Source organism: Microcebus murinus, chromosome 16, assembly GCF_040939455.1.
Source record: "Microcebus murinus isolate Inina chromosome 16, M.murinus_Inina_mat1.0, whole genome shotgun sequence".
NCBI lineage: Eukaryota > Metazoa > Chordata > Mammalia > Primates > Cheirogaleidae > Microcebus > Microcebus murinus.
In genome coordinates, this window is record NC_134119.1 from 52,165,274 (window position 1) to 52,192,860 (window position 27,587).

The 27,587-nt window shown below is 60.3% G+C and overlaps 1 protein-coding gene across 2 annotated transcripts in view; it reads right to left on the reverse strand.

Annotated features, from left to right (window-relative positions):
• SORCS2 (sortilin related VPS10 domain containing receptor 2) overlaps positions 1-27,587 on the reverse strand; it is a 516,842-nt gene that overhangs the window by 184,560 nt on the left and 304,695 nt on the right. For both annotated transcript variants that reach the window (XM_075992934.1, XM_020282017.2), the window contains exon 3: positions 6,410-6,509. In XM_075992934.1, coding sequence (XP_075849049.1) covers positions 6,410-6,509 — 100 coding nt within the window. The remainder of the gene's footprint in view (positions 1-6,409; positions 6,510-27,587) is intronic.

A 27,587-nucleotide genomic window follows, 5' to 3' on the forward strand; every position in this document is an offset into this window, starting at 1 on the left:
GGAGACGGAAAGGCGCCTGCGTGGAGCAGGCAGACTCGCAGGGCCGTGGAGGCGTGAGGCGTGGGGCCAGTGCTGGGCCACCCCAGACAGCTGCCCTGTGTCCCCGTGTGGCTGTGGCTCCTCCCTGGGGCAAAGGCCTGGAGAAGACCGGTTTTAAGAGACTGGGCATGAGTGGATATTGTGCCTTGGAGTGATGTCTTCAGCCAGAAAACAGGTGCTGATGCCAAAAATAAGGCATCAGAGGCTGGAAATCCCTTTGGCCTGGCGAGAGCCTCCCTCAGTCTGGGCAGGCCCCACTGCAGAAGTCACTTTCAAATGTAAGCTATTTTTACCAGGTAATGATCCTCCAAGCTTTCTACAGCACACGGGATAAAAACACGATTCACCTCTATTTTCTAAATGCACGTGTTCGGAAGGAAGAGGGATAAATCCAGGCTACAGCAAACACGGCTTACCCAGCTTATGGAGGAAGTTCCCTCAGAGCCGGGTGGCTTCTTGCTCTGCAGGGAGCCGAGCGGCCACACCGTGGGAAAGGAGGCTTGGGCCTTGGCGGTCCCGCCAGCGTCCCCACCCAGCAGGCAGTGGCCCCACAAGCCTTGCCCAGCCCCGCTGCACAGGGCAGAGCAGCTGACTCGTGCCACGGCGGTGGCCACCCCGCATGTGAGAGCCCGCTCGGGTGCTCTTGGGCACAAGGGAACAACCGTCTACCGCGCTGAGCTGGCCGGGGCTGCCACACCCAGACGGAGACCACGTGCGATGCCGACAGCCGCAGATGGGCAGGGAGGAGGGGCCCGCGGCCTGGCGTGTGGGCGCCAGGGAGGGGAGAGGGCGGGGTGCGGAGGGAGGCGTCGCCGAGTTTGAGTCTTGGCGCTGACGGGCGCCCCAGGCGGCTTCCCCGAGTGTCTGGGCCCCTGCAGCGCGAGCACACGCCTCCGTGACAGAGGACGGTGGTCTGGCCACGAAGCCTGCGGTGGACTGAAGGCCGCGTCTGCCCGAGTCGCAGGCGAAGCCCCGAATCCCAACGTGAGGCGTTTGGAGCCGGGGCCTTCGGGGAGAGCCAGACATGGCGCGGAGCCCTCATCAAGGGAGCGGCGCCCTCAGAGGGCAGCCCAGCGAGCGCGAGGGTCCCCTGCGCGTGAGGACACGAGGGAAGGCGGCCGCCTGAGAACCCAAAGAGCCCGGACCAGCACCTGAGCCCGCACCTGCTCGTGGACGTGCAGCCTCCAGAACTGTCAGAAATACTCGTGCGTGGTTCCAGACACCGGCTCGGAGTGTGCTGTTCTAGCAGCCTGAGCTGGGAAGACAGAGGTGCATTCCGGTTTCCACTGAAGCTTTAATTCCTGCATCACAGGGGGGCAGGCAGGTGCCCGGAAACACCAGGCCTTCCCGGGTGCGTGGGGTAAGAGAAGTGTCTGCCGACGCGGGGCGTGGGGGGCAGACAGGTGTGGGTCCGAATCCCACCCACTCCCCCAGCCCCTTGCTGGCCTGGGACCTTGGGTCGGTCACTGAGCCTCCACCAGCCTCTGTTTCTGGTCTCCAATGTGGAGGCCCCAGCCGCAGCCTTGGGGGATGCCGCCTGTGCCCTCGGCCAGCTCCCTGTCACGCTCAGGTCCGCCCGACACACAGACACAGGTAGAGAGCCAGCGAGCTCGGTGCCGGGCACAGGTGGGGCCGTGGAGCTCTCCGGAAGAGGCCTGGAGCTGAGCACGTGCGCGAGGCCCTGGGACTCCAGGTGGCCCTCGTGCTTTGCTTCGCTTTCCGCTCGCCGTTCAGGGCTCTCGAGGCGGGAGCCCGGGACACTGGCCTTCCGAGCAGCGGGCGTCTGTCCTTCCTCCTTCCCTCGCGGTGACCTGGTGACTCTACGAGGGCCGGCTTTCCATGCAGTAGGCTGGAGTTTCAAGGCACGCACTCTACTCCTGAGACGCCGGTGGGCCCAACTGAGCCATTTTCCTCCTGCGCGGGAGCCATGCCCGGCCATCAGGGGAGCGGGGAGTACCGCTCACTGGGAGGTTCGGCCCCCTGGGCCCGGCTCTGGCTCCGGCCCTCCCCGGGCCCCCAGTCTGGCTTCTCTTCCCACCAGGAAGGGGCTCCCGCCCCTCACAGGAACAGACCTCCGGGGCCCGGCCGTACCCTGTGCTAGATCACCCGGGAGGCCTGGGGACGGCAGGGGCCTTGTGGGGACGCTCGGAGCCTGCCGAGGGCTAGGAGGAGGGGCTGTGGTGCCCCTTCGCCCTGGCTGAAGCAGGCGTGCGACTACTTCCCTCCAGCTCCCCTGGCCTTGGAACTCTGCCGGGAACAATGTTCTCAGGCTCGTTACAGAAGAGGGGGTCCTGCACATGGCCGGGGGCCACAGCACTCAGAGTGTGCCGCTTGGTGACCCCACTTTGCTGCCTGCCACGAGTGGGCATCCAAGCTGGAACCCTGGATGCAAAGTGGCTGACTCCTGCTCCTCGTGTTGTTTCTGTCCACATTTTTCTTTAGTGTGGCCACGACACCACGTCAACACGCTACACGCCCTGCACCCAAGCAGGACCCCAGGGTTCCACCTGCCCACGGACTGCGGGCCCTGGGGTGGCGGCACGCCCCGGCCTTGCGCCTGTGAAACGGCACAGGCCCGCTTGCCCCGAGGGGTGAGAGACACGGCCTCGGAGGTCCTGGCACCGCACCTGAGGCTTCGATCATGGCGCGTGCTCTACCCTGCTCCCGCCGCCTCCGCGGGCAGCCTCCGTGCTCTCTGCAGCACTGTGAGAGTCTCAGGGCAAGATTTTGGCGATTCCTTCTCCCTCCCGAGTGCTCGCGCGTGGCGGGCCCTCGCGAGTCTCGTGAGTGAGGGGCTCTGGGCCCCATGCCCTGCCGCTCCACTGGGACTCGCCCGCCCCGGAGGGCCCACAGTGGTGGGCGGGCAGGGCCCTGGGACGCGGCACTCTCCTGGGACATCAGTTTGACATCAACATTTTGGGGGTGAAAGTGTGTGTGTGTGCTTTTAGTATTCAAACCAACACTGACATCTAATGCAGTAAGATGAAAACTCACATAAACTTTTAATGTGAGACATGACACTTGAGAGTACTTCCATGCCCAGGCCAGCTCCTCGGGGCTGTGCCTCCACACGGTCCCCGGGCCAAAGGGTCTTGAGGCCAAGGCATAAGGAAAGGCGCCGTCAGCCCAAATCCAAGGTGGGAATTGCAGGCGGTGCGGAGCCAGGGGTGCCTGGGGTTGCCTGGGCCCCTGGGGCCCAGGTCGTGCCTAGACAACGGCAGAATGCCCTGCCCGCCATCGCAGCAGGAAGTTCTGATTATACTGCAGGCAGATAAAAATAAAAGAGAGTTCATTTGTGAGACAGGCTGCAAAGTGGTCTCTGAGAAGCTGTAAGTGCTGCTCAGCCCGTAACCGTTGCTGAGCGGACGCTTAACAGCATTTACACCTTCCTGCAAAGCCGTCTGTCACCGACACACAGCGTGGCGCCCTGCAAACAGAAACGGAGGGCCCTGTCTTTCCCCAGATCAGAGTCACCAGGGTCAAACCCGACGTCAGCCCTTTTCTATTCTCCCCACAAACGCACAGCAGGGGAGGTTCAGTTTCTCAGGTCCCTATGAGGCCCTCTGAGGTTCTAGAAGGTTCACTTCTGCTCCAAGGTGCCCGGCATGGGACTTGGGACCTGGCAGGTACTTGATCTGCACCTGTTGCCTACGAGACTGGACACATAGGTTCTCTCTCCAGCACCGAGCACACAGCCTGGCGCGTACCAGGGCCTCACCCGCATGGCCGCACGGCCGGTGCAGTGTTGGGAGGGCCTGGAGGCCGTGTCCGCCCGCCCTCTCACCCTCGTGATGCACAGCGGTGGCCGCAGCCACGAGGAGGATCTACCCGCAGGTGCCTCATTCCCGCTGCTGCCCTTCCCACGGGATCACCCTGGAAGGAGACCAGGAGGGGCCAGGATGTCGGAGCTGGGAGGGGCTCTGGAGAACCTTCTTCACTTCCTCCTCTGAGGTATGGGGAAACTGAGTCCTGGAGAGGTAATGGGATCTGCCGACAAGTGCACAGCTTAGCCCCCGCCAGGTTGGGTGGGTGTAGGGTAAGGAGTTGCGATTTCTAACTGCGAGAGTGGGCTGGGCTGCACAGCCCTGGGGCCACCGTGCCCCTAGAGCTCTGGTGCAGGGTTCCTGGTGCGCCAGAGCATGGCAGAGGGGCTCCGGGCTGGCAGACCTGGGTCTGAATCCTTGTGCAAGGCCAAGCACGATGCATCACGACTGCTTTCTCCTCTCTACCAGTTGGGTGCCTTGGGCGAATCTCCGAGCCTCCCTGAGCCTCCACTGTCTGCTCTGGGTGATGGGGTGGCGCCCCAGGGCAGGCCCCCCCCCCCGCCCATGTGGCTGACTGTGTTGGACCTCAGCCACTGGCCCAGGGCCTGGCACACCGTGAGTCATCACCAGGGATGACTGAAGGGACCAACAAACGATGACAAGTGGGTAAATTAGTGCCATGACGGAAGGCCAGTTTTGCTCTAAATTACATTGAAATCTCTTTCCCAGAAGGGTCCCAGCCCAGCCCCAGCGCAGCCCAGTGCGTCTGTGCTTCCTGAGTTCCAAGTGCTCTGTGCATGGCCGAGAGTGGAGAGGACTCACACGTGGCTTCGCCCTGCAGACCACACAGGCTGCTGAGTCCCAGGACCCTGCTGAGTCTCGCACCCTTCCAGCGGGAGAAGACCAGCCCTGAGCCGCCAGTCGTCCTCTCTGCCTTAACCGGCTCCCCCGATTCCTTGCCTGACATGGCCCCAAGTTAATTCTCTCCGGAACCACGACCGTGGCTCTCCTGCCCCTAAATCCTTTTAAAACCAAATCAAGGCAAGCTCCTACCGACTGCGAGACCGCTACCAACCTGTGTGCCAGCTTTATGCCACGTGCTGCACGCAAATGTACCCAGGTCACCCTCATTCCACTACCAAGGCCCTGCTTCACAGCCACGCAAACAGAGGCACAGAGCGATAGAGGAACCTGCCCACGGTCGTACCACCAGCGGACACACAGTGGGGACGCAGCCCGGGGCTCGGGCCCTCTGCTCCCAAGCCGCTGAGTCCACACGCTCCCGGCCTCCTGACCTCTGCCCCAGCCCCGCTCAGCACGCGGCCCGCCCACACGTCTGCAGACAGGGGCAGGCGCTTCATTCTCAGCGGCGGAAGCACGGGCTACCAGCAGCACTGTAGCCACACGTGCCACCTTGTCAGTCGGGTAGCAAACTGCTGCCACGCTCCCATCACCGTCACCGATGACTGATCCGTGCTCTCAGCACCGAGGTGCGGGCAGCCGTGCTGGCGCAGGCAGCGCTGCTCTGCGGGCCAGGGCGCTGCCCATGCCGGCACAGCCGCCCGTCAGAGCTTCGCTCCAGACACAGCTGGCCGGCCACACGGTGACGCTTGGTCCCCTGGAACCAGCCCGACCCGAGTCTCAGGGGCGGCGAGGAGACCTCCGTGCCTCTCACCAAGGATGAGGGCTGCTCACGGGCGCGACTGGCAAGTTGCATCTCGCTAATTCCGCAGACACGACAGTGTGGACGCTGTTACCCCCGCTTGGCTGACAAGGAGGGCTCAGAGCCTGAGGCTGCAGAGCCAGTGTGCTGTGGGGCCAGACGCAGGCCCGGGCGGAGAAGCCAGGGTTCACCCCGAGGCAGCCCCTCGTCCCGGCCCAGCCCCCTGCCACTCCCCAGCAGGCAAGCCTCGTCTCCCCTGCCCTGCTGTCTGCCTGGTTCCCAGGGTGGTTGTGGGGTGGAGGGAGGCGGGCCTGTGAGTCCCCAGGTGGGTTCTGGGGAAGCAGGGCTGGCCAGGACCAACCCGGCCCCACCTCTGCCCTACTCGCCCTTCAGACGGGCACCGCAGCCCTCCCCCGCGGCACCCCTCCCCCGCGGCACCCCTCCCCCGTGGCACCCCTCCCCCGCGGCGCCCTCCAACCTCTGCATCCCAGCTCTGCCAGGAGCTCCCACTGCCCCAGTCGAGGAGAAGAAAACGCACAGCACAGCCACCTGCTTTGGAAAGCAAGATGGTGTCTCCCACAGCCAGAAAGCAAAGTCAGGGACACCACTTAGACCAGAGGACAGTCAAAGCCACGTCAGACCAAATAAACGAAGGGCAGTGTTGACCCGAGCCAGAAAGAGCCGGTTCTCGCTCTCTGCCCCAGGCAAGTGCGCAGCGCCCTCCTCCGCGGCCTGGCCTGGCTGTCAGAGAACCGTGGTCGTCAGCCATGTGTGGTGGCACTGGGAGGGGCCTCAAGAGTGGGGCCAGCCCCCACACGCTGGGCCACGGTCCCAAAGCAGGAGCCCAGCCGGGCGGGGCAGCACCTCCCGGCTCTGCAGGCAGGGCCCTGTGGGGCTGGGGCTGGAGCCGGAGCGGCGCCGCCTGCGTCCCGCATGCACCTACCTTTCTCTTGTTGGTTGGGCAGATGTAGAAGTTGTCGATGACGGTGGTGACGCCGGGCTGGAGGGTGAGCTTGGTGTAGGACGTCCCGAAATCCGAGGACCTGGAGGAACAGGGGACAGCCGTCAGCTACGTGACCTCCAGGTGCGGCACTGATCGAGCCACACGGTACCCGTGCCCGCCCTGTGCCAGCGGGCCAGGCAGAGCGCCGGGTGCCCTGAGCGTGGCCCTGGGCACCTCCCCCGGAGCAGCGTGTCCCTACAGGGCAGGCCAGGAGGCAGGGCTCCCTCGGGAACACAGACTTGTGCTGAGGTCCGGAGCTGGGATTCACAGTCAGGTCCTGCCCTCTCTCCAGCCACCCTGCCAGCCACCCCCTCACTGCCCGCTGGGTGCCAGCATGCCTGGGTCACCCTCACAGACGACCGGGACGAGGCTCAGAGGGCACAGTTTCCTGCCCGGAATCACTCGGCTAGTAAGCGACCGACTCGGGATTTGAACAACGGCCCGTCCGATGCCCGTCGGCACCCTGTTTGCCACCAGAATGTTCCCCAGCTGTGCTGACATCGTGGTGCCCACTGCTGCCTCTTCCATTCTCTGCACCCCAAGCCCTCCAGCAAGCCCCACCCTCCGCCCCGGCCGCCACCTCCAGCACAGGACGGTAGGGGACAGCAGGCCGGTGCCAGAGCACTGAGCTGGCCTGGGAGCAGCAGCATGCCAGGCACACACCGGGAGACCAGGGCCAACCCAGCACCGCCTGGGCAGGGCCCGCCTGCCGCCGGGAGGGGCGCAGGTGCGACCCTCTGCAGGCTCACCCAGCCCAGCGGCAATGAGAGGGAGAGAAGCCACCAAAGCAATGTCACATCTGTGGTTTAGAAGCCATGGACACAGTAGGACATGGAATTAATTCTACACTGGAGATTGAGGTCCCAGGGACCTAAAACCAATGCCTCTTATCGGACCCATTAAAATGTGCTAGGATGCCGGAACATGCCCAGCTGTGCGGCCAGATCCCCGGGGAAGCATTCCCACCTCACCCATCTGTCACACGCGGAGCCCCAAGACAGACCCAAGGAAGGAAAGGAACAGGGACAGACGCACAGCTATTGAGTGCCTGCTGTGTACAGTGTGCCCCCTGGGCCTGTCTATGTTTAACCGCTGCTGAGACTTATGGGGCGGGCTGGGGGGACGCTGAGCTGGGGGCCGTTTGGGGAGCGCCCCAGAGTGGGCGAGAGGTTGGGCTGGACCCCACAGCTCTAGGGCCCTGCCTCAGCCCCCAGCACCCTGGCCCGGAGCCTGGCCTGCACCGCCTTGCTACAGGGGTGACTGAGAGGTGAGTACTTCTCACCCCTGCCCAGTGTGTGGCCCTGGGACTTTGGCACAAAAGCACCACGCCCATGGGGCTTTTGGGTTCCCTTCCATAGTCGTCCTGGTGGCTTCTACATGAAGACCTTTCCTCCCTAAATCTGCAAGTAAAACTGAGGCTCCAGGAAAACGGGCTGTTCATCATCTCTGGGCCTGGGGGGCCACAAGTCCCCAGACACTGTGTTCCTCCTCGGCCAGGACCATGAGCAGCCGGCAGCCCTCTGACCCCCAGGACCCCAGGGAAGAGCGGGCTGGAGGGAATGCAGCCCAATGGAGGCGTAATTAGGTGGCACTTACTCTCAAATCCTCAGAGAATTGATTTTCTTTGGGAGGAGGGAGAGAGGCCATTAGCAGAGGATCGATCTGGCCTGGGAGAGTCTGGAGTCCCGTAGGAACGAATGGCTGTGTGTAGACCTGCCATGGCCATCCCCGCCCACACAGCGGGGCCATCTCCACCGGACCTGCCTCCACTCCTCCTCCGCGGCCTCGCAACGCCCCTTCCCTGGTCCTGCCCGCAGCCCCGCACGTCCCTGGTCCCCTGGGCCTTGTAGCCTGCTCACACCTGCTCACTCAAGGCTCCTGCAGTGCGGCCTGCTCACACCTGCTCACGCCTGCTCACACCTGCTCACGCCTGCTCACAACTGCTCACGCCTGCTCACGCCTGTTCACGCCTGCTCATGCCTGCTCACACCTGCTCACGCCTGCTCACGCCTGTTCACGCCTGCTCACGCCTGCTCACGCCTGCTCACTCAAGGCTCCTGCTGTGTGTCCTGCGGCAGGGAGCCGTGTGCAGGGCCTGCTCCGGCCAGGCCGTGGCTTGGGGGGCAGACAGGCGATGAAGCAGCACAGCTGTGACAGCAGCCACACAGCGACGGCCAGGAGGGGACTGGACGGTGTGGGGGAGGACAGTGGGAGCAGCAGGAAGGCCCCTCGGGCAAGGTGGCGTTTGGGCAGAGCCTGAAAGGCAGGAGGGAGGCTGTGCGGGCTGAGCAGGGTCCCAGACACGCGTCCACTTGGAACCTGCACCCTGGCCCGGAGGCCTGCACCCTGCCAGTGTGGCCTTACTTGGAAACAGGGTCACAACACACAGGGAGAGGGCCTCGTGAGGAGGGAGGCAGAGGCCGCAGCGACACAGCCGCAGCAGCTGCCAGCCACCAAGAGAGGGGCCAGGAACTGTCTCCCTCTGAGCTCTGGATGGAGCCAGTCTTGGACACGTGGCCTCCAGACCCGCGCGAGAGGCGAGTCCCTTTGCTTTGAGCTGCCCAGGCTGTGGCACTCCGTGACGGCGGCCCTGGGAGCAGCGCTCCAGGTGGTGCAGCCACAGGTGCGGCCTGGGCACGGGGAGGGGTGGTCTGTGTGAGCCACGGGCTGCCGCTGCCAGCTACACAGGCCTGGGGAACTCCCTCACCCTGCAGGACAACACAACCCCGCCCTCAAGTGTCCACGAGACCCCAGACCAGACCCCTGCCAGATGCTGGGGACATTCACTGATCACCCACCCACTCACTCCTCTACTGCTTGCTCAGCCCTATGCGAAGGCCTGGGAGCCTGTCTATTTCCCTGTTCAATGCATTCACACAGACGCGCTTGCTGAGAGCCTGCCGCGTGCAGTCGCCGCACAGGGCTGGGTGTCCGTCCTCGGTGAGCAGGACAGGCGCCGCCCCCCCACGGGTGACGGGCTGGCGGGCTGGGAGGGGAGGGCACGAGCGAGCGCACGCAGACAGGGAGCTGGAGCCGCGATGCCCACGGCACGTCCTGAGAGCAGACGGGACACTAAGGAGACATCGAGTCCCCGGGGCCACCGAGCAAGCAGGGGCAGCCCCGTCTCACACACCTGCTGGCCACATGAGGCTGCCCAGAGCCGGCACGTGGCAGACAGACCTGTCCGAATGGAGACACCCACCACTATAAAAGGCACACTAATTTCACAGACAGCATACAAAACGTAAAATATTTCATCACGACTTTTATATTGACTATATGTTGACATAATATTTGGGATTATGGAGCTGATTAAAATCTACTATTAAAATTAATTTTGCTGTTCTTTTTTTTAAATTAATAGGCTTTATTTCGGAGTCACTTTTAGGCTCACCGCAAAGCTGAGCAGCGAGTGCGCGCCCACACCCGTGCCCACACGGGCAGCCTCCGCCACCGCAGCGGCACGGCCGCCCAAGCAAGGAAGCCGCTGGCGCCGGCGTCTGCAGCTGCCAGAGTCCGCCCTTGGCGCTGTGCGCTCTGCGGGCTAGGACAAATGCATGATGACACGGGTCCTCCACGGCAGCGTCACACAGCAGTGCCTCCGCCGTGAGTTCCTCCGTGCTCCGCCTGTCCATCCGTCTGTCCCCGCCCTGCCCAGCACCGGTCTCCTCGCTGTCCCCACAGCTTGCCTCGCCCAGAGCGCCACGGGTCAGAGTGCTGTGTGCGGAGCCTGCCCAGAGCGCCTCCGCTCGCTCGGCATATGCGTCTACGGTCCCCGCGTCACCTGTTTCTCCTTAATGTGGACACTGGGACATTTAAACCACACACTTAAAACACTATCGGCTCAAGCTCTTTCCCTAGTGGGTGTGCCAGCCTGCGCGAGGTGCCACGGCAGCAGGGCGTCCGAGGGTGCGCACAGGGCACCAGTGGGCGGGCGTGTGACCCTTGGGACAGCACCGTCCCAGCAGGCGGGCTGCGGGGCTGTAGGGCAGGTGCCTGGACGGTGCCCGGGTGGCGGCACGCGCTGCCGGGTAGGTCGTCCCTGCTGCTGTTCTAGGAGCGGCTGTGGCTGCTGGTGGGGCAGGCGGCCAAGTGGGCAGCAAGAGGAAGGACAGACGGGGCCCAGGAGGGGTCGCGTGACTCGGGGCTCGACGGCGTCAGGTTGATGCGGCGGTGGGGAGGGACACTAGCTGGGTCACAAGGAGGGTGCGGTGCTGCTTGGGGGATGGCAAAGGCCGGCTGGGCGCCAGGACAGCCCCCGGGTGAAATTTGAGGTCAGGGGACCTGGGCTTGCGTCCCCATGCTGCTGCCGATATGCTAAGCTGCCTGGGCAGCAACCAGGATCTTGGCCTCAGTTTCCCCCTTGGAGGCACCAGAGGGCTGGAGTTAGGAATCCCTGGGTCCCGCCAGTATAAAAGGCCGTGGCCACACGTCCGCCACCAGCAGGCAGGCACCCACAAGTGCCCCCGACTCTCTGACCTCCCGGGACCCCTCCCACGAGGGCTGAGGGCATCCAGGCCCCTGGGAGACTCGCCCAGACGCTGTGCGCGGCGGGCAGCAGAGTGTCCGTCCCAGACGCTGTGCGCGGCGGGCAGCGGAGTGTCCGTCCCAGACCCTGTGCGCGGCGGGCAGCGGAGTGTCCGTCCCAGACCCCATCATTCCCTCTGAGCAGCCGCTTCTCAAATGAACAAGTCAGCACAGCCACGGCACCTGCGTCTCGGAGGTTTATTCCCGAAACTAAGCTGGAAGATGTCGCGCAGCTCTGCCCGGGCCCAGCCCCATCCGTCTGGCAGGGTGCCCGGGAGACCCCGCTCTGGAACACGCCAGGTCTCTGGCAGGCCGGGCTGCTCCCCGAGGTGGATGGCTCGTCTCCCCGGGAGCGCACTTATCTCCACGGCACTCGCCGCACGCCAGGCTGCCAAGAGAGTTCGGACCTTGGATTGTGGTTGGAAAACCTGAAAGCAGTGAGGGGCGGGGCGGGGGACAGAACCAATTCCCGCAGGCGTGGGGTGGCGGCGTGCACAGGGCCCGGGCAGGAGGCGTGCGGGGGCCGGCGCGGTCAGGGGGTGCTGCTGCGCCACGGGGGAGCTGTGCTCAGCTGGCTGTTATTTAAACTCCAACGTTCCTTCCTTGACAGACCATAAAAGCCCCGCTCGTGCCTGTTGACCAGCCTATGTGTGCTCGCACTGTGCAAGCAGTGAGACTGGGCCAGACAAGGTCACGCTAGTGCCGAGAGGGAAACCAAGGCAGGGCAGTGCGAGGGCTGGAGTGGAGGGGGTTAGGCTCCCCGGCTGCCCGCAGATGCTACAGGCCGGTGCTCGCTCTGTCACAGAGCTGGAGGCCAGGGCCCAAAGGCAAGGTGTGGGCAGAGCCGTGCTGCCTCTGCTGACCCTCGGGGAGCACCCTTCCTGCCTCTGCCACCCCCTCGTGGCTCCCGGCGTTCCTCGGCTGTGGCCGCATCACTGGTCTCTGCCTCTGTCTGCACCCCGGATTTGGGGCCCACCCGAAACCCAGAATGATTTCGTCTTGATCCTTAGCTAATTATATCTGCAAAGACCCTATATCCAATAAAGTCACCTCTGAGGTTCTGAGTGGACGTAGATTTGGGGGTGACCGCCTTTAACCCTCTATAGGCAGTTGCGTTTATTGAGCACCTATTTTATACATGAGACTCTGAATTAGCACCTTACCTGCCTAATTCGTGTCTGAATCACCCCCCTGCCCTGGGACGCTTCCGTTTTTTCAGTGAAGAAATGGAGACAGGCAGCGGGTCACAGCGGAGCAGGCACGCACAGCCCGGTCTGCAGGGCTGCCAAAGAGTTTGATGCAGGTGGGAAGCCACGAAGGCCCAAGGAGGGAGGGAGGCCCCTTGCTGGGGCCATGGAGGGGCGCACAGTGGGATCCAGGCGCATGGCTTTGGGGCAAAGCGGGCTGCAGTGGAGCCCTGACAGGCCAAGGTGACCCCTAGTGACGGCTCCCCCAACATGGGCTGGGTGTCAGGCTCAGTGCCAGGCCTGGAGGAGCTGGGGTCCATGCGCCACTGTGTGACGCACGGTCTCAGCGGGCCTCGGACACAGGCAGGGAAAGGGAGTGGTTTTAAGCCGCGGAGAAGTCTGGGAAACAGCCTCAGTACCCAGCTGGTCGGTCAGGGACAGGCCCAACGCAGGGCCTTGGACCAGCCCCAAAGCCAACGCCTCCTCCTCCGAAGCCCACCAGACCACCCGGTGGAGTGCGGCAGCGTCACCACGGTCACCCAAGAGCACCAGCCACGCGCAGCTGGCTCTCAGTAAATGCTTGCCAGACTCCTTTGGAGGTGGCCAGGTGCCACACCTGGAGGCTGTGTGACCTCGGGTGATCCAGTTTCCTTCTCTGGGCACAGTTTCTCATCGAAAATGTGGGGATTGGGCTTGATTACGCCTAAGCACCAGCGCCAGCACCCAGTGCGTCCCATTCCTACACACCTTCCCTAGCTGTCCTAGTGACCCCTGAACCTGCCCTGTGGGGAGAGTTCTCCCTTGAATCTGGGGACAGTGTCAACATCCTGGATGAGAGCTCGGCAGGTCCAGTAGGAAGAAAGGGAGGAGGGAGAAGGAGGGAGGAGCGGAGGAGGCGGCGGGAAGTAGGACAGCTCCTCTCACTGAGCGCCTCCCTCCTCTGTGCCCGGCCCCGGGTGCCCTGCCCGGCACTCATACCCACACCATCTCCAAGCGCTTTTACTGCATCCAGCAACTTGGAAAGCGATCATTCTAATCTACATTTATTCAAATTAAAAATAAAAAACCAGAGTCTAAAAACGGGCAAATAGAAACATGGAAGGCAAGCGCAGTTGGAAAATTGCTATTTGCAAATCGGCTGCTTAATTGCTAAGTGTTAGTACATAGTCACTTTAAAAATGATTTAATTACGCCATTTTCCTACTCTGCAATTAGCCCATTGGAAGGGACCTGTGTGCAGGATGTGCCCTGCTCAGGGCGAGCGGCCCCTGCTGTCCCCCGACTCCCACCGCCCACGCAGGGACCACACGCAGGTGTGACGGGCGGGCACCTCCTGGGAGGTCCATGCTCTCTCCCAGGAAGGCCGCCTCCAAGCACTGGCCTTGGGCAAGGATTACACCTCTTTGAGACTCAGTTTCTTTATCTGTAAAAAGGGTTCATGATACAGCCCTCGTGTGCCTGTCCTGAGGACTCAAAGGTGTGTGCAAAACAAGCACGAAGCAGGCACGGAGTCGTGGGCAGGTGGCACCATCTCGGGCTATCGTGCCACCTGAGAGAGGCTGACGCTGTGCGCGGTGTCACGCTGCTTGCGGTGTGGGCTGCTCTCCGCTCCAAGGTGCGGCTGTGTGCGAACGTGCCTCGTGTCCCCTAATAACTGCGATTCTGAGTGCCGGCGCCTGTTCTGCGTTTGACACCTTGCAAAGCCCCTTGAATAGACCCATAACCACACTGCAGGGTGGGTGCTAACACCTCCACTTCACGTATGGGAAACTGAGGCCTGGCAGGAAAGGAACTTGCCCAAAGGGACTGGAGCCCTGGTCTCAGTGGAGACAAGTGTTGAAGATGTGTTTTCCCAGCAGAATTCATCCCAAGCCGTGGCTGTGTTCCAGGCCGGCCGGGCGCGGTCTGGCCGTGCAAGGAGGAAGGACTGACGCCGACCTCGACATTACATGGCCACGTGGGCACTCAGGACCCAACGGCTTGCAGAACCCGCAAAGAGGATGTTTGATTCGCTGCCCGGACATTCTAATAAACCCTCCAGGACCCACAGGGAAAAGGGAATTAAGGTGACACAGGGCACCTGCAGGGAAGTAAAGTCAGGAAAATTCCAGGACGTGGCTTGAGATTCTGAGTGTGAAATGGGGAGTGGGGCCAGTGAGGGGCAAACAGGGAGGAAGGAAATACAGTCCCGCCCTGGAGGGGCACATGGCATTGGGGGCAGGGGAGACAGTGCCAGGCACGTCACCCAGACAGGAGGCAGCAACGGTGGCAGGATCCGAACACATATCTGACAGAGACAGAGGACAGAGGGCAGACACCCTCCAGTGCGAAAGGCCTCGGGGGGAGGATTTCGTGCAGGTCGTGCTCACTGTGCTCTGGTCACCTGCACAGGACCGAGTGGAAGCCACCTCGCCAAGACATCACAGCCCCTCGCCAGGAGTATGCCTTCCCATTTCACAGATGAGGATACTGAGGCACAAGGAACACTGAAAACTCAGTGTTGACCCCAGGAAGAGGCTCCAGGCCACCTTCTCTGCATGGCCCAGGCCCCCAACCCACAGCCCCAGAGGGGCTGGCATGGCACAGCACCCACCTGCCACATCCCGGGCAACTCCAGCACTCTCCAACCTGCCAGCAACCGGACACTGACCTCAGCCTGCCAACACAGGAGCTGCATCCTTGCCCCCTGTGAGCTCTCCACTGCTCAGGGCTCCTCCTTAGCTGCATCTCAGCCCCTACACTCAACCCTGGCAGCGTCCAGGGGGGCCGAGGGGTCGGGGGTCGCCCTCAATGGGGCAGCGTCCCCATAGCACCCCGTGGAGCCTGTGCCCACTCCCTGCGTCCATGCCAGGAACATCTCTCCCGACGGCCCTTCCAGGTGTGGGTTCAGCCCCTGCCGTGGCTCGGATGTTCCGTGTCCGCTGGTGTGGGGCTACAGTGCTCCCCGCTGGTGTGGGGCTACAGTGCTCCCCGCTGGTGTGGGGCTACAGTGCTCCCCGCTGGTGTGGGGCTACAGTGCTCCCCAGCAGGTCTTTCCACTGGGCCTGATCCAGGCCTGCCTGCAGCCTTTACCAGCACCTCAGAGGAGGAAACTGGCGCAGGGCCTGGGCTCAGACGCACGCAAAAGCAGTGCCCACCTTGCTCCCGGCCCCACAGCCTGTTTACTCCATAATGAGGATTCCGTCCTTTGCAGTGACTCTCTCGTTGGAAACCCTGGGGCGAGTGAACCCAGTGCCAGAGCCGCTTCCAACAAACCTCCCCCGAGCACCTACGTGCCAGGCTGCGCGCCAGACCAGGCGTGCAGAGCGGGCGCGCAGGAATCGCTGCAGCCACGAAGAACAGGCACAGCTTCACTGGGCTCTCATCCAGACACCTGTGGGGTTGCCTCACTCAGTCCCATCCCAACCGATGGCTTTTCCTGTACAAACGAGGAGACTGAGGCACACCAGGTGAAGTCACTTGTCCCTGGTCAGAAAGGACAAGGTGGACTCTACCTGACTCAGGTTCCACACATGTGCGCCTCCTATGGGCTCCACTCTGGGGGAGTGACGGGCACCACGGTGCTGGCTGGCTTTGCTTCTGCAGGGGTTAAAATGACTCAAGGTGGTTCCTTTGCTGTGGCTCCTGTCCCAGCTGGCAGAGTCAAGGTCGTTTATGGCCACCCAGGCTGAGTGAGGCCGCGTCCCTGGCAGTCCCTGGTCGCTCTCCTGGCATGCGGCATGGGCAGAGCTCCCTGGCGCGGGCCTCCCCAGCCTCCAGCAGGTACCCTGCTCTGCAGCTGCTCCCGCAAGCCCTCACTGGCCACACCGCCAGTAACCAAGGCGGTGTTGGAGCCACCCTCCGGCCCCACGCCAGCCAGCAGGGAGAGGGCAGAGCCTGCAAGCCAGGGCCAGCGGCCACAGCAGGTGCAGGGATGGGAGGCTGCAGGGGACAGGCCACCTGCCCTTGGTGCCATGGTGTGGCTCAACGAGAAGCAAACCTTGGTCGAGCCAGGACACAGCCCGTGACCTCAGGGTTAATTGGGGGAAATTGCTTTTGATGTGTGGCTGGAGGGTCCGAGGTGAATTTCCGGCCAGGCAGAGGCGAGTCTCTGGCAATGGGGACGTGGCAGGGTGCGTGGGGCTACACCGTCGTGTTGGGTTTGCTCGGGCAGGACCGTGAGCACCTCCTACACCTGCGCCAGGCCAGTGACCTCTCTCTGCTGCCTGGTGTGGCTCACACTAACCCACACTGTGCCCGGGAGCCCACCTGTCTGGGCGGATGGCAGGCCACCCTAAAGCCCCCAAATAGAATAAGACAAACAACAGCTGGAATTAGCTGGACCCCCAGCCCCCACAACAGTGCGGACCTGAAGAGCTTCCCTACCCCGCAGCCGCCTCGCGTGGACAGAAGTTCCCGCAGGAGTGGAGTGGGAGGGCTGGGCGGGCTGGACAGGTGGAGGAGGGGCGTGAGCCGCCGAGTCGGAGCCCGGGCACAGGGCGTGGGAGAAAAGCCTCGGGTTAATCTACCCCTGTGACCTAGAACCTGTCTTAGGAAAATTCCGGAAATTTGGCAATCCACATACAGTAACTTCCTCCCCCCTACGCTGACACATCCTCGGTTCTTCTCGGAATCATTTAAAACCATGGCGTGAGGATGACAGAAAGCAGCTGCGACAGCAACAAGAAGAGACGCGGCGTCCACCTGGCCCATCCCCGCGTGGCCTCCTCCCCTCCCGCCCGGCCTTGTCCACAGCGAGTGCATGTCACGCAGCGTGTGACGACACACGCAGATCTATGCTCTCACTTCATCGCCGAGGGCCCGCCTCCCACGCGCTGTGGAACGCCCCACCCGGCACGTGGCAGTGTCGACGGGGCATCCCTTAGGCTGAACGTTTCAAAATCCTTTCCGCAGCGGCTGAGTGCCCGCTCCCCCGCACACTTGCAAACGCGCTGTCCTCTGCGTGTCGCCACGGTGCCCTCTGCGAACACTCCGTCGGCTTAACACCTCCCGGCCTCCTTGCCCCGCACCACTTCCTAGGGTTGGGCCCCAGGGCCAGGGGCCCCGGGGAGGTGCTTTGAGCCCCTGTACAGCTTTTGTTTTTCTTTAGAAAAAATGTACAGATCCAAGAAACTCTTACAAACTCAGTATTTTAAAAACAAGGGTCCTCATTTATTCTGAGGGTGTCCTGGAACAAAGCCATAGCACTTTCATATGCCAATTCCCAGACTGTAAAATCTGACACTCTGAATTGATTTCCCAAGTAACTGTTGACTATATTCCGTTTCTGCCAAAAGCAGCCCAAATGCTGCATTGAGTGTTTTTAAAGAAGAGGAAAAAAATGTACAAGGCATGGGAAGATGAGATCTGAGTGCTCTGAAAGGAAATTCTATTTTAAAACACTAAGATTATTTTGATACAAAATATAAAAATTCATTAGGAAATAAGACACAATTAATGCAAATAATCCCCATCTCGATTTCGGCCAGAGAAATGGTTTGAGTCATGAAACGGGGGAGAGTTGGTTGGAAGTTAGTGGCAGAACGTTACGGACACACAGCAAACGCTGGGCTGGCGACAGCTGACTAGCTAAGGCAAAGGCCCCCGAGGTCACCTGCACATTGTGCCCCAGTGTCTTTGAAGAGAAACCCTTAAAGAAGTTGGTGACGTAGGTGGCCGTGATAACAACCATGTCAACGATAAGTCCTTAGTCCGTGTGCGCCAAGCTCCGTGTCACAGTCTGGCTCCCAAGCCCAAGAAGGGGACCCCAACATGAAGCCCCCAAAGCTCCTTCCCAAAGGGTTGGGGGTTGGCTTCTCGTGGCAAGTGGCGGTGCATGGACAGTCCACGGGGAACGAGGGCCAGCCGACAAGAAGGCCCAGGCTCCTGTCTCCGGGGTTAAGAAAGGGGAACCTCCTGATACGTGCCGGCCAGGATGTGCCAGTTCCCTGCTCCTCCCCTGCTCCCTGCACCCCCACCCCAGAAGCAGAAGGCGTCTGGCCCATGTGCAGTGAAAGGTTAACACAGCAGGTCTGAGTGTCCTCGCCCTGCACATTGGTCTGGTCCTGACCATCCCTAGGAGGTGCCCTCAACACCCTTGGGATGTCCTGCCTGGTAAGAGTGGCTTTGCTGACCAAGGCCCTGGGCCACCTGGATACTATGCCAACAGTGCAAATTAGGTGGGGCCCTGGGCCACCTGGCATCAGCTTGACCTCTGGAGGAGCTGGAGGCTAAAGGTCAGCTACATTGTGGGCTCTCAGTCGTGCTTACGTGAGCGACCTGCAGTCAAACCCGACACCAAGGCTCGCACGGGCTTCCCTGGCTGGCAGCTCAGCACTTCATGCGTCGCTGCCTGGGCCTAAAGACTTAAGCGCTGAGGGTTGTGTGGCCCAGGAAATGCGGCCTCAGAGCAGGTTTCAGCCCGGGGCCTTTGCACACGCTCTTCTCCTCCCAGATGCCCCGTGGGAAGACTGCTCCCCCCACGCAGCGTCTGCTCCCTGAGGTCGGCGCCCTGGGCCACTCTCACTGAAACTGCCCCCTCCAGAGCTCTCCACCAAGTGTCCTGGTGGCTTTGCTCAGAGCACGCGGCGCTCCTGACATTACACATTTGTTCTGTGCGGTCACAGTCTGCCCCTCTGGAGTGTCGGTAGTGCCGGCGTCTGGCCGCCCACCCCCAGGGGCTGCAGCAACCCGGCCATGCCCTAAAGGACTGATCGTTGACCAGAGCCTTTGGGTTTTGCGCTGGGCGTGAGCCAGGGACACCCAGTGGTGCCTACACCACCTCACAGCAGTCCTCACCTCCTGTTCTGCACAGCAGCTCAGCCACAGATCGGGCGCCCACAGCGTGGCCTGGTCTGGATCCACGAGGGGCCCTGCTCCACGCCTAAAGCTGCCAGCCCGCCTCGGGCACCAGCCCTGCCTCTGTGTCCCCTGTCCCAGCCCAAGCTGACAGCACAATTTTGCCGGAATGAATGAACGACACCCAGGCAATTTCCACAACGGCAACAGATGACAGTAAAAATGCGGGGGGAGCCGGCCCGGCCTCCCCGACGCGGTCTCTCTGCCTGGCGTTGCCCGCCTCCACCCGCGGCCCGAGACGACGCGATGCGCTCTGCTCTCCGGCGAGCACGGCAGAGGCGCTGGCGAGTGGCAGGGCATATGTCCCCAATTCTTCAGAGCCCTGTTTGAGAGTTACGTGATGACAAGATGCCTTTAAGGCCTTGAAAATTGTGAGTTAGGCCACTCCCGCAGCAGGCTCGCCATTTCGCAGCGCGCAGAATGGATCTTTCCAGCCTGGTCTGAGGCGCAGGTGGGCAGGCGGCAGGGCTGCAGAACGCTGGGTTTGGCGGGGATCCGTCCTGGTAGGCATGTGGGCAGGCGCCCCGGGGCCGGGAACGTCCCCCGCCAGCAGTCCCTGCCTCCCTGCGCTGGGTCGGCCTCCCTTGGGCTCCGAGCACCCGGCCCTTGCACACCTCTGCTCGCACAGGGCGCACGGTGCTGGGCTGCAGGTGAGCCCTGAACTCCTGGCCCTCGGGTGGCAGCGTGTGGCCCCTTGTCAAACCACCCCCAGAACCAAGTGGAAGCCACTCTTGCCCACTGCGAGAGGCGGGGCTCTGCGGGCCACTGGCCAAGGGAACCAGGAGGCGCAGCTACATCTCCGGCCCATCGGCAGCGAGAGCATCCGCTTCACCTGCACCTGCAGCGCGCTTTACTTTTCCAATGTGCTTTCTCGAGTTGTGCGTGCACAGGGCTCCATTTCGGAGATGGGCGTTCTGAGGCCCTGAGAGGTCACATGATTTGCGCGGACTCCCGCGGTGAGGAGGGAGCCGCAAGGCGGGGCGGACCCAGGTCTGCACAAGTCTTCAGGCTGCGACCTTCCCTTCTGCCTTCAGAGACGGCAGTGGTTATGGTTGGTCTTTCCAGCACCTCCGGTGCTCCGGGAACGGAGACGCGGGCTTCCTCTGCAGCCCGGGGACAGGTGTGAGAAGCCGCTGGCGGAAGGAAGACCTAGCCCCGACCAGTGTCTCCGCCAGGGCCCCAAGGCCCTGAGCAGCCGTGCCCGGGCCGGCCTCTGCTGGGGAAGAGAAGCTGCCCCGCCAGCAGAGCTTCTGGCCCTGCAGAGACGTGAGCCCCACACTTCGCTTACCGGGGTTTGCAAAAGGACAGTGGCACCTGAGTGCGTGGGGCCAAGCAGAGTGCCCATTGATGAGGGGGGTCCTACCCTGCCACAGGACATGGAGGGTGAGGAGGCGGGGCCTGAAGAGAAGGGCACAGACCTCCTCTCCTGTCCTGCCCTTGGCTAGCCAGAGGGCCCAGCTCTGGGAGGGCCCAATCCCATGGATCCATGCATGGACCAGTAAGTGGAACTTTGTGGTATTCAGGGTTTGTTTCTGGTTGGCCACTCCCAGCCCTCTAGGGACACTTCCCACCTGCCTCCTTCAACTCCTTCGATGACTGTCCACCCATCCATCCATCCATCTACCTATCCATCCATCCACCCACCCACTCACCTATCTACCCTCCCTCCCTCCCTCCCTTCCATGCAACACCCACCTGTCCATCCACCATCCCTCCCTCCCTCCCTCCCTCCCTCCCTCCCTCCCTCCCTCCCTCCCTCCCTCCCTCCCTCCCTTCAATGCAACACCCACCTGTCCATCCACCATCCCTCCCTCCCTCCCTCCCTCCCTTCCATGCAACACCCACCTGTCCATCCACCATCCCTCCCTCCCTCTCTTCCCTCCCTCCCTCCCTCCCTTCCATCCTACACCCTCCTGTCCATCCACCATCCTTCCCTCCCTCTTCCCTCCCTCCCTCCCTCCCTTCCATGCAACACCCACCTGTCCATCCACCATCCTTCCCTCCCTCCCTCCCTCCCTCCCTTCCATGCAACACCCACCTGTCCATCCACCATCCCTCCCTCCCTCTCTTCCCTCCCTCCCTCCCTCCCTTCCATGCAACACCCACCTGTCCATCCACCATCCTTCCCTCCCTCTTCCCTCCCTCCCTCCCTCCCTTCCATGCAACACCCACCTGTCCATCCACCATCCTTCCCTCCCTCTTCCCTCCCTCCCTCCCTTCCATCCAACACCCACCTGTCCATCCACCATCCTTCCCTCCCTCCCTCCCTCCCTCCCTTCCACCCATTGATCAAGCTCAAACACCGCACATTACTGGGTAGCTGCTATGTGTCTGGCCCTGGGCTGGACCTTGATATGAGGGAACAGAGCTGCCTTGGCGAGGCTCTGCCCTCCAAGAGCACAGGACATGTTTGATGAATGACTGAGTGACCAAGTGAGCTACGAAGATGTCCTCCCGATTCCCATACTGCCTGAAGAGTCTCTCACCTGGGAAGCCTGGCTATGCCATTCCCAGGCCTCCTAGATCTCAGGACCTGTTACTGGGTTGACTCCAAAATGTGACTGACTTTTCTGTTTAAAAAAACACAATGTGCTGCTTGTGGCACCCTTCCCAGGGAGCACAGGCACGAACCTGAGGTGCCCACACCACTGTCTCCTGGGAAGGGCACCGTGTCCAGCAGCAGGTGACACCTCTCAGACACCCACCGCAGAAGAGAGTGCGGGCGGGCCAGGGCAATGTCAGCTGTCTGCTTTCCTCCCCTTGAGGGTTTTCTTTCCTGAGCACAGAGCCGTAACTGGAAACGGGACAGGCCAAAGCTAGTCTGCATTTCCACATCTGGGCGTCTGGGAGCGTGGCAGACAGCTGAAGGGCCGGAATTCCAGGCGGGGCGGTGGGGCGGGAGAGGCCTGATTCCTCAGCCACAGGAAGAAACAGGCTGCACTGGCCTCAGCCTGCTCCCACCTGTCCCCAGAGCCCAGAGGCACCTCGGGGCCTTCACCGGGCATGCCAGGCCGGCTCCGCACAACCATGCACCGGAGTCTCTCTCTGTCTGCCCCTCTGCCTGCCCCTCTGTCTTGCCCCGTCTTCCCCGCTGTCTGCCCCCATCTACCCCACTCTGCCCCCCTCATCTGCCCCTCACTCCACCACCCCCACAAGCAGAGATCGCTGGCCCTCTTTATGCACCCCAACCCTGTCCTGCATCTCTCTGCATCCATAGCTCTGTGGGTGTCACTTCTCCATCTTGCTATGACTGTAAGTGTCCTCCACAGATGGGGCTCTGTCCTTGTCCCTCTTCATCCACCTGCCTTTCTCCAGGGCCCCTGATTTTCCACGCGAGCCATTCTCTCCCTCAATCGTCACCTTCTACCCTGGGATCTCTCAAGAGCGGACGTCTCACACTAGAAAGACGTATTCGGACGAGGTTTGGCCATCTCGGCTCCACCACAGGGAGGACAGGGGACCTAGTTCTGTCCTGGTGCATCCCTGACGGGTAACCAGATACCAGTGCTCCCAGTCCCGGGGGCAGTCAGATGATAGTACGGACGCATAAAGTTGGGGTGTGCTGCATACCACGAATGAGCAAAAGTGGAGAGTTCTGGGGATGCTACTCCAACTGAGTGGCCCAGGATGCAGTGTGGTGACGTGGAGCAGAGACTGCAATGCAGCAGGGGTCAGTCCATGTGGGTACCTGGGAAGGAGAGAGCATGTGCAAAGGCCCTGGGGCGGGGGCGGGGGGACTCCAAACCCAGGCTGCATTTCCTGGGCACATTGCTGAACAGGGCACATGCCCGACCTGGCTGCAACATCCACGGCCGGCAGGAGATAAAGCCCGTGGCTGCACGCTGGGCCCTGGAATCGGCCGGTATCATCAGGACACAGGTGCACTGCAGATTTGAACTTCAGCTGGCCAACCTAGCGAGCAAGGTGTACTCCTACCTGACAGCCAGGTGACGGGGCAGGGCGCCCTCCTGGGGCAGGTCAGCCTGGAGGACACCGTGCAGAAGAGAGCTGCTGAGAGCTGGGGACAGCAGGGCACCACCCTGCCTCAGCCTGGGCAGGGGCAGGACTCCACAACACGCAGCAGAGGGAGCCTCCAGCCCTGCGCCCAACCCCCGGGGAGGGCAGGCGCTCGTGCCCACACTCATGCCAGTCTGGGACCGCACACCGCGATGCCGCCAACACAGTCAGAGCCGGGCAAGGCCGTGTCGCCAGACAGCGCCACACATTCCTCAAGCGTCAGGTCCACACTAATAAGGCAAATAAACACGGCATTTAAAGACCAGAGGCGGCACAGTTACAGTCTATTAAATTAAATTCACCGTCAAGGGTGAAAGAGAAGATGCACTGGGATTATTCTAGTCATGGCAATTTAAACAAAAAAAAAAAAGGAGCATTTTGAGAGACGTAATTTCACGGTCCCTGAAGCAGCAACGGCGGTTCCTGCGGAGTCTGTGGTCTGGGAGGCTGGGATGGACCGGCCGAGCCCCTCCCGAGACGGGAGCCCGGCCTATGCGGGCTCACCAGGCCACCCAGCCCCAGGACCCGGCCTCCCACGATGCCAGCCCTCCCTCGCACCCTACACAGCAACCCCCAAGGGCCCTTTGTTTCTGCGGTTCATCCGGTCCATTGGAGCCTTGCTTTTCCCATCTGGAAAATGGGAATGGCGAGGGTCCCCAGCGGTGGCCTAGAAGTCCTCCCACAAGTGCAGATGAGAATGGACTTGACAATGTCCTGTAGACAACATACATGCCCAGCCATGCGGTCAGTCTCGTGTCCCCCTGCCCCATTCCTGCCCTCTGCCCTGCCGGACCCTGGGAGGCGGGTCCTGCAGGCTGCCGGGCTGGGCCACTGGCAGTGACTTGCTGCTGGCGGAGCTGACAGGCTCTGGCTGGAGGAAAGAAGCAGCCGGGCCAGGTGTCCCTCTGTGTCTCTTCTGTGTCTGTCCTAATCCTGCTTCCTGCTGGGTGGCCCTGGCCCTGAGCTGTAGGAAGGTCACCACCTCCCTTTGCCCTCTGCCCTGGAGGGGCTGCGGACGCCTCGGTTCCAATGGCTGGGCAGCCGCACTGCCCCACGGCCTTGGCCGATTCTCTGTTCCGTGTACTTGAAGAAGGTGCCGATTTCCTGTTCAGGCCTTGACATTTGCCACCTCCTCAGGACTACAGGCTGCCCCCGGAAGGCTGTTGCTGTGCCTGTGCACCTGCTGTGGCCTCCTGCCCGCCCACGGAGCAAGCACACGCTGTGCCACGCTCTCCCCCAGAGAAGTGGCTGGGTCACACGAAAGGTCTGCCTACTCCTGCCAGGTTTTAGCCTTGTCTTTCTTTCTCCATCTCATTTTCTTTCTAGGATATCTTTATCCCTATTTATCAATGTCGGGTTCAATTTTGCACTGATGTATGGTGCAGCCATTTTTTAAAAAATGCAATGAAAATAGTTCTGTGGCTTTATTTTTGGTTATATAAATCACATCTGTACATTGTAAAAACCTGAGTAATGCCTAAACATAAGAATTATAAATAGTCTGGAATCTCCCCACCCCAAGGTAACCCTCGTGGCAGGTGTGCTGGTGGGGGGGGGCTGGCCGCCCCTCCCCCATCCTTTTCCCTCTGCCCCTCCCCTCCCCTCCCTCCCTCCTCACTCCCCTCGTGCTTTGTTGCATGTTCTAAAGTCCGGTCTCGCGTTTTCCCCATGCAGCTCCTCCCCGCCCACTCGCAGGCGGCCGACCCAAACCGAACCCGGGCAGGGCCCGCTGGCTGGCCGGGCCTCTGCCTGCGCACAGACACGCCTGCCGGCGGCCGTGGCGTTTCGCTCGTTTCCCGTTAAGCGAGATCGCATTATCCACTCCTGCGAACCTTCATTTCTCACTTGACAAGCGAGGGCCCTCCGGGCGAGGAGAGCCTCTGTCCCGGCAGGCCGCAGCGAGGACCCGCCCCGGGCGTCCCTGGCGTGCGGCACGCAGCGGCGCCCGCCTGACCGCCGGCGACGGTACACAGGGCGCCGTCCCTGCTTCCCCCACGACGGGACACGGGGGCAGAGGGACGCACCGGCGTCTCCGCCTCCGCGGGCTCCTGGGCGCTGATGGCGGGCGCACGCCAGGCACCAGGGTGCCGCCAGGCCGGCCGCCCCCGCGCTCTCCCTTCCCTGCGGCTCCAGAAGACTCGAGCGCCACCCTCCTCCCTTCCGTCACGCGCGCCGTCCTCGTCCTCACGCCTGTGCACCCCTGCCCCGGAGGGGAGCCCTTTGCCGTGTGGGACTGGGGCTGCTCCCCTGCGGCGCCCTCAGCTCCTCAGCTCCCCATCTCCCTGTGACCCGCGCGTCCTGGCTCCACAGCCCTAACCCTGACCCTCCCGCGCTTCCGTAGGCCGCTTTACCACTGATTTCCGCGTATGGCTTTTTCCTCACAAACAATCATGTTTTACGTTTTATTTACTTGTTTTGTGTAAGTGTCAAGGGTACAGGTACAGTTTTGTCGCGCGGACGTGTCGTGTAGCGGTGAAGCCTGGCCCTTGAGTGTGGCCGTCTCCTGAATGGCGACCGGGCGCCATTCCGCACGTCCCCCTCCGTCTCCAGCCCCGTTATCCCGCTGTCCCTGTCCGCGGGACACCGGGGGGCTCCCACCTGTTGCGAGGGCATGCTGCGTTTCACTGTCTGTTTCCGAGTTATTTCAGTTCGGAGAGTGGACTGCGGCTCCGTCCAGTTGCTGCAAAGACACGATTTCATTCTTCTTTATGGCTCAGTAGTGTTCCACGGAGTGTGTGTGTGTGTGTCCCACATTTCTTTAGCAGTTCCTCCACTGATGGACACTGAGGTTAATTCCATATCTTTGCTATTGTGAATTGTGCTGCAACAAACAGATGGGTTCAGGTGTCTTTTTAATATAATGATTTCGTTTCCTTTCAGTAGATGTCCAGTAGTGGGACTGCTGAATTGAATGCTAGTTCTATTTTTAGTTCTTTGAGAAATCCCCATACAGTTTTCCATAGATGTTGTACTAATTTACATTCCCACCAAGAGCATAGTATAAGCCTTCTCTCTTCTCTGCACTCTCGCCAATATCTGGTGTTTTTTGACTTTTTAACAGTAGCCATTTTGACTGGGATAAGATGGCATCTCATTGTGATTTTAATTTGCATTCCACTGATGATTAGTGATGTTGAGCATTTGTATGTCTTCTTTTGAAAAAATGCCTTTCATTTCCTTTGTCCACTTTGTATTATAATGGGGTGATTTGGGTTTTGTTGTTGTTATTGAGTTGAGTTCTTTGTGGAGGATTCTGGGTATTAGATCATTGTTGGATACATAGTTTGCAAATATTTTCTCCCATTCTGTAGGTTGTTTGCTCATTCTGATATTTCTTTTGCTATGCAGAAGTTCTTTAGTTTAATTAAGTCCCATTTGTCTATTTTTGATTTTGTTACATTTGCAAACAAAAAATACATTTTTGTTTTGTTACATTCACGACAAGGTCTTAGTCATAAATTCTTTGCCTAGGCCAATGTCCAGAAGAATTTTTTCCAGGTTTTCTTTTAGCATTTTTATAGTTTGGGGTCTCATTAACTCACAATTAATCCATCTTGTGTTAATTTTAGTGCATGGTGAGAGAAGGGGGTCCAGTTTCATTCCTTTGCACATGGCTCTCCAATTTTCCCAGCACCACTTATTGGATAGAGTGTCCTTTCTTCAGTGCATGTGTTTGCTGACTTTGCTGAAGATTAGCTGGCTATAGGTCTGTGGCTTTATTTCTGGGTTCTGTATTCTGTTTCATTGATCTATGTATCTGTGTTTATACCACTTCCATGTTGTTTTGGTTACTACAGCCTTACAGTATAATTTGAAGTCAGGTAATGTGATGTCTTCAGCTTTGTTCTTTTTGCTTAAGATTGCTTTGCTTTGGCTTTTGGACTCTTTTTTTTTTTTTTTTTGCTTCCATATGAATCTCTGGATATTTTTTTCTAATTCTGTGAAAAATGACATTGGTATTTTTGATAAGAGTTGTATTGAATGTACAGATTGCTTTGGGCAGTAATAGCAATCTGTAGTAATAGCTACCAAAAACAAAAAAACAGGAGTACATTTAACCAAGGATGTAAAAATCTCTACAGGGAAAATTAGTAAAAAACTGAAGAAAGAAATTGTAAATAAACGACAATTATCTTTTATGACATAAATAAATGGAAGAACATCCTATGCTCATAGATTGGAAGAATCAATTTTTTTATGTTTTTTGTTTGTTTTTGTTTTTTGAGACAGAGTCTTTTTCTGTCACCCAGACCTCATCGTAGCTTACTGCAACCTCAAACTCCTGGACTCAAGCAATCCTCCTGCCTTGGCCTCCCAGAGTGCTGGAATTACAGGTGTGAGCTACTGCACACCATCAATATTGTTAAAATAATAAGCAATTATGTTTTATATGTCAAATGTATCTATATTTTCTTTTTATCAATTTTGGGTTTCTTGTCTTGCTTAAAGTTTTATATATTCTCCTAATTTTTCTAACAATATTTGTATTTTAAAAAATTTTATTTTTTTAATCATCCTGAACTCCTTAATCTTCCTCTTAACCCAGAGGC